General features: G+C 40.0%; 1 protein-coding gene across 1 annotated transcript; it reads right to left on the reverse strand.

Moving 5' to 3' along the window:
* Positions 1-379: 379 nt before the first annotated feature.
* LOC111863121 (translation initiation factor eIF-2B subunit beta) lies at positions 380-3,959 on the reverse strand (the record flags this gene model as incomplete). The annotated part of the gene is given in 3 exon segments (XM_023849153.2): positions 380-501; positions 818-1,014; positions 3,765-3,959. Coding segments are annotated over 3 exon segments (465 nt in total), but the record flags the coding sequence as incomplete, so codon positions are not given.
* Positions 3,960-7,363: the final 3,404 nt, after the last annotated feature.

Consider the following 7,363-nt stretch of genomic DNA (forward strand, 5'->3'; position numbering starts at 1 on the left):
ACTTGCTATAATATCTTTTCTCCCACCCAAATTTCACTATATGGGGATTCAATTATACTGTTACTCCTGAACTTTGGTTAAAAAGTATGGAGTAATTGTCTGGAAAATACTTCTTGGCCTGTGCCTGCCTGGGAGAGACCCACAACTTAAGAGGCTTGACAGTCTCCAAAATTAACAACAGTCATAAGATCTAGACTCTGATATGTGCACAGAAAAGTCTGCATCCTGAACAAAGGGGCAGGATGTCAACCCTGCTATAGCCTATTCTCCGCATTCACCAAGATCATAGTTAGCAGCTTTAATACATATAGATGAAAGTCCAGATTCTAACTAGAGCTCAACTCTGCTGTGGTATTATGCCCTAGAAGAAACACACATCTGAAGCACACAGATTTATTATACCTTTCTCTTTTACAATAAAAAAATAATTACAAGTCATTGTCCTCTGGATGATACAGCTCACTCAGCAACCGGTATACGTATGAGGGTGCATGTCCTCCACTGGAAAAGAACATTCAATTTTAAAAATATACCCATATGCAGAGCAGTTCACGATGACTAACAGGTGACACAGAACTCTTCAGACACTCATCTTAATAGAGCCAAACTTTCTTACTCTGAGCCAAGCCATGTGCTCCAACTGAGAGTAATTATACTGACTAGTCAGGAGCCTAAGATAGTGACTAATCCATGTGGAGTGATGATGGAATGTTAATTGGCAGCACCTACCTCGAGTGTTGCTCTGCTGTCAATAAATCCTACACTCACTGTGCACTGTCTGCACTGAAAATTAATGCAAATAGAAGAGGGAACTTACGTGTTGGAGATGAACAATGTGACAAGTTCTGGGGGAACATAGTCGAACACTGGGTTGTACACATGAACCTTGGACAGAATTGCACCATCTGAGTACTTGAGAACTCCTTCAGGAGATACGAAGCTATTGAATGCATCCTGGTCATATGAACACAAAAACTGTGGGCTCAGTTTGTACATTGGTGCTAACACAATAACCTGTGGAACAAAATAACTTATCATACGTCACAGAATTCACTAACATAAATTATGCCATAATGGAGGTATCTATCTCTTAAAAGGAAGAAAAATGTATGAAACACGAAATGGAATCTAATACAACCCTAACCCTTTCATACAGCTAACTCTGATGGGCACTGGTTGGATTTCAAAAGTTTTCCATGCCTTTCCTCTGGCATGAATTGAAGAGGTAATTATAGTTGCAATTTTTTTGTGTTAGCTATATTTGAAGTTGTCATCAACATAGAGTGTTCAGTTTCTAAAAACAAAAATTGTGATTTGGAGCTTCAAATTTCACTGCATACTGTTCCTGCTTTTAGGCATTTTATAGGAAACCATCATCAATTTATACTAAATACATGCAAGAATTGTTTTAAGATTCCTTCACTTTTGAATATATGCTTTTGGTTTTGTAATATATTGCAAAAATCTGACAGATGTGTAGGAAAATCCCAATCATGAAATGATTAATAAATGAGGCAAGAAGAAATAGAAGATGAAACTGTTCAAAGAGATCCCACTGGTATAGATATGAACAAATTAACTTAACATTAAGTCATATATAAAGAAGGATCTCTCCTAGCATCTGAAAACAAATTTCTTTAAGTAGATGAGAAGAAAGGAGGAACATGCTCAGAGGGCACAGTAATTAGCTAGAATAAGAGATCTGTCCCATCCATGAAGGTGATGACTATACAAACTAGAAATGAGACAGAAATTTCATGATGGCAGGTGAAAGAAGAACTATGCATGTCACCGATCAGTGGGTTTTAACATATACTGGTCGTGTGCGACAATACTGTGTTGCTAAAGTACAGTGTAGTCACATTCTATGCAAGGACGCATTCCTGAAGACCTTACATATTTGAAGTCAGGTTTTGAAACATGTATGTGATTCCTGCCAAATATTTTGGGTTTACATTATTTCAAACTTTGAACATAATGTGAGATTTGTATTAATATTTTTATATTATATTACATATATTTCAAATTTACATAATTGAAATTTGCATAAAATGCAGCCACAGTGTACTTCTTTATTTTGAACCAGTCTGTAGCAGCCATGACACCATAATTTTTTTCCACTGCTCTAAACAGACTTCCATTATGCTCTCGTGTTTTGGGTTATTTATAAATATCAACCATAACATAGTTATTCTTACCATGAAAGGATCACATTGCAGTAATGTCCTGCCCATGTGATCATTCTGTCAATACGCCACTCACACAGCTCAAGGTATTATAATTTGAAATAGCAATCTACAATGAGTTAGGAGGACAAAAAATAAAAGTTTTAATCACACCTGAAGTGCATATGGGTGGGTACATGCTGGCAAGGTGATACTGGAATAAATTAAATTCCACTATTTGTAAAGGGAAAGGAGTGATGGTGAAATTACTATACGTATGACATGGGTGTATACTTGAAAAAAGACACATAAAGTGCAGCACAGTTGATGACAGCTATACATTACATAGAGAAAAGACTCTCAAGGAGAGCAGAAGGGGTAGGCCATACAAACTTTATACAGACAATTTTCTCTCTGTTCTAGATACATCTGGAACTATCAACAAAAACTAAACAGTAAAGGGACACCACAGGACTTCCACAGGATTAAAATAAAACTGGCATATACATACATGTTAGATTTAGAGGTACCTCTACAGCAAGACGTGTTCATAGTGACGAATATGCATAAATCCGAAGGCAAATTCTGTGATGAGCATGAGAAAGCGCAGAAACTGGTCACTGCTTCAGACAAAGGGCAAAATGGCTATTGGCCACTCAACTGGATGGGGAACATGGAATTGGACAACACACCCCCCCCTCAACTGGATCTAACGATACTGAAGAGCTACATAACAAAATGTTACAGTTGCGTGGGTAGCACTCCTGCTTCATATTCACGAGGTTCCAGGTAAAAATCTTTGTTCAGAAATTAACTACCCAAACTGAAGATTTTCATGGCTTTTCTGAGTCCGTCCAGAGCACATGCTGGGATAGTAGTACCTCAATTTAGGCCACTGCCATTTCCTTCCATGAATCATATTACTTGATGCTGTACAGCCTGAGCTACTGGACACATCACTAAATAAACTATAAATGAATAAACACATGGCTACATTATATTATTATCCTGCAATGGCAAATGAAACCACTGAAAATTTTATGTGACTTTGGTTCAAAATCTCTTTGACCTTAGAACAGAACTTCATCCTCCATTCATTCCAAGAGGAAGACTCTATACCACGAAGCCAGTCAAATGGCCTGAGGTGAGACTTAATGATCAATCACTGGACATGTGCGCAACTGTGCTTGCAGTGTTTCAACCAAGAACAAACAATTTGCAAAATTGCAGAGGTGGACTGTGTTTTCATATTTACCATGAACCTCTAAATTAAGAGTTCCATCACAATGGGAGAAGGGGGAACATTTCCAGAAATGCAGCAGATATGTAAATGGATTTATATACACAATATTTTGTTTCACTCAGGTTTCTGTTTTTGCAGACCGTTTTTATGGCAGTAAACATTAACACACTAAAAGCTGCCAATGCATATTCTTTGAAATACTCTACAGTACAATAGTTTAAAAGGCAAAGCGACAAAGACATAAACATTTATAATGCTGATACCATTACTAGTTAAAATGTGGCCACCAGCCCCATATTACAGGGGATTTCAATCCCCTTTCTCAGAAAAATAAATATTAACTTTGATTCTCTTACAGGAACAGAATAATGTTTAGCAGCCAAGGCAACAATGTGACTTCCACATACTGCTCGTAGTCCACCACTGGCCATGACTGTATGTGTGCCTATGATGACTTTGTTGACTCGAGACATAATTGCAAATATTGCAGAGTCTGCTATCACTGTTGTCTGGATCTTGCTCTTGCCTAAACTGACAGCCAGTTCATGACCCTGCAACCAGAAGCACTCAGTAGTCATGGCTTGTCAAGTGAAAAGTAACTAAAAATGACTGCACCAATTCATTCCACTTTTCGAGTTCAAAGGTTTTGTTCAGGACCCAGTTAACAGGCTGCATGTGCGCACCATCCACCCCTGTTTAAGGTTATGATTATCACCATTACAGACACTAGTTTTCAAAGTGTTGTGAAAGCTGGTATGAATAATACACTACTGAAATTGATACATTTAACTGCATCATCTAATATACTGTGGCAGTCAAGATCTATAATGAGTTACCATTTTAGAAAGCATTTTCTTATGTACCATCAGTCTAATTATGTTAATGTCAACATCCATCAGTTTCAAAGAGAGGGCTTTTCAGAATTTTTCTGTAATAAGCATTTTTCTTCTCTTTCAGGCGTTACATAAACATGAATAATGCCATGTTCTGGGATGTGGTACCATGTAGATCTTGTGTGAACCGACATTTTGGACGAATGTCGGTTCACATAAGATCTACACGGTGCCACAGATGGCATTCTTCGTAGCAACCAGCGTGAAAACCTCAAATTTTACTTACATAAACATGTTTGGCAGTGTGGCTTAGACGCTAATTTCTGTTCTTGGAGTCATATCAATATTCCTGACGACAGCATTTGTATCCTGACATTAGGAGCATCAATGGGAAAAAGAAGAGAGAGACAGTAACAGCCTTCATGTCCAAGTGTCAGTACATCACAGAAGGGTAGCTGTCAGTACATGCACAGGAAATAATAAAGAAAATATTCAAAACATTTTCTTTTCTTTGTGGAAATGCATGTCCTGACTACATCATGTCACCCTGTAGGGTCAGCCCAGACTATTCTATTTTGCTTTAGATTGAAGCAAGATATTCCATTATTTTGGGTGGAGTTGCACGGATGAATGAGTTCCCTTGGTAGGATGATAGATACAGAAGTGAAGCAGGTCAGTGTGTTACTGGCTTGGTGTATAGCAAATCATCTTGTAATGGTTATACTGCACTTTCACATACAGGAATTATACTGCCTGTATACTGACAGTTACCCCCACTATATTATTGTTTCCCCTCACATTCACCTCTTAGACCCTATTTACATGGGCCTTTCTTGGGACATGACTCAAGGTCTGTGCAGAATGCGCGAGTCATTTACACAACTTAACACACACTTTTCATCTCATGAAATGTTCTCACTTAAATAGAGACTTGCACACTATCACCACTGCTAATTCACGTGTACCGACCCCCAATTAGTCTTGCTCACAGAACAGCAGCACATCNGATACTGACACATGTCCACTCCTCATATGCCTTCATGACATGGTGGTTAATTAAGCATAGAGCCAACTTTAAGAGGTACATAGGTGAGTCAAATGAAAACCGTAAAACTGAGATAAAAATTCAAAATATCGCGCCATTCTCCTATAAGTTGGCAGACATGTTACCAGTGCTATAAAGAGTATTCTATAGGTGGCAGTAAGCCCTAGTGATGGAGAATCGCCGAGTGTCGGTGGATGAAATAGCCGAAATTCTTAACATGAGTCACAGATCAGCACGCCATGTCATTCATGATGTGCTCCAGTTTCACATAGTGTCTGCAAGGTGAGCACCATGGCAGCTGACTCCAGGATTGAAACGACGTACTGACGCCTATGAAGAACTTCTGCGGCACCTTCAAGCAGAAGGTGATGGCTTCCTTTCGAGAATCGTAACTGGTGATGAAACTTGGGTGCACTACCACCAACCGGAAACAAAGAGAACACGCAAGGAATGGGATCATTCCTCATCACCAAAACCCAAGAAGTTCCAGACGCAGCTATCTGCAGGGAAGATTATGCTGACTCTTTTCGGACGAACGAGGCGTACTCCTGGAGCACTACACGCCTCGGGGGAACACTATCATCAGTGCCTCATATTCAGATCTCTTGAAGAATCATCTTTGACCTGCAGTCACATCAAAGCGACGTGGACTTCTGACTAGAGATGTCCTTTTGCAACGTGGCAATGCTCAGCCCCATACTGCCCGTGCAGCAGCTGCAACAATCCAAGACTTGCACTTTGAGTGTCTTCCACATCCTCCATACTCACCAGACCTAGCCCCAAGTGATTACCACATGTTTGGGCCACTCAAAGAGGCAATGGGAGGAAAGCAGTTCCGTTCTGATGAAGAGATACAGCAGGCGGTGCATGAGTGGTTGTGCAGAGAACCACAAGAATTTGTTTCTAGAGGAATCCATACACTTTGTAAATGCTGGAGGCCCTGTATTGAACGAAATGGAGACTATGTAGAAGAAGGATATAGTTGTGTGCCGCTTTCATTCAATAAATTAAATAAAAAAATGTTTATGGTTTTCATTTGATTCACCCTCGTATAATACATTCTTGTTAAAAAGTGTCCAAAAACTGCATGCCAAAGGAGAAAAAACAAAAGAGAAATACTTGGGGGTCCAGTCATAAATACAATCACTGTCTGGTAATGAATCAGACAGCTGCCATGTTCATTTAATATTTAGAACCAAAAATACTCTCTGATCAAAAGTATCCAGACATCTACTCTAAACTGTAATCCAACCTCTTCTGTGACACATTTCCCAGTTGTGAACATTAATACATGGTGGGTCCACCCTTTGCCTTTATAACAGCTCTAACTCTGCCAGGAAGACTTTCTACCAGGTGTCTGAACATCTTTGGTGGAATGGCAGCCCATTCTTCCTGCAGAGCTGTAGCCAGAGCAATTAGTGATGTAAGGGTGTTGGGGTCTGGAATGAAGTTGGCATTCTAATTCATCCCACAGATGTTCTGCAGGATTCAAGTCAGGACTCTGGGCTGAGAAGCCCATTTCTGGAACATAAATGTCCACAAACCAGTCCTTCACAGACCTTGCTTTATGGCAGGGAGCACTGTCATGTTGATACAGACAATCATCACTGAACTGGTCTTCTATCATAGACGGTATGCAACGGGTCACAATGTCCTTGTATCCTTCTGCATTTAAAACTCCATGCAGTATTACAAAAGGGCCAAGTCCATTCCATGAAAAACAGCCCCACACTTTAATGCCACCTCCTCCAAATTTCACCCTGGCACTGCACATGCTGGTAGACATTCACTATATCCAAACACTCCCATTGGCCTGCCACATGGTATAGCGTGATTCATCACCCCAAATCACACGTTTCCAGTTGTCCACTGTCCGGTGGCATTGCTCTTTACACCACTTTAGGTGGCGCTTAGCATTCACAGGTGAAATGTTTGGATTCTGGGCAGCTGCTCGCCCATGGAACCCCATTCCTCTTAACTCTCAACACACAGTCAAGGTGCTGGCTTGTCAATTCGTAGCACTGCAGAACTTATGAGTGACTGTTTAACTCAATGTCTGGCGAGTTTCATGAACCAC

This window comes from Cryptotermes secundus, unplaced genomic scaffold (assembly GCF_002891405.2).
Source record: "Cryptotermes secundus unplaced genomic scaffold, Csec_1.0 scaffold3957, whole genome shotgun sequence".
Lineage (NCBI taxonomy): Eukaryota > Metazoa > Arthropoda > Insecta > Blattodea > Kalotermitidae > Cryptotermes > Cryptotermes secundus.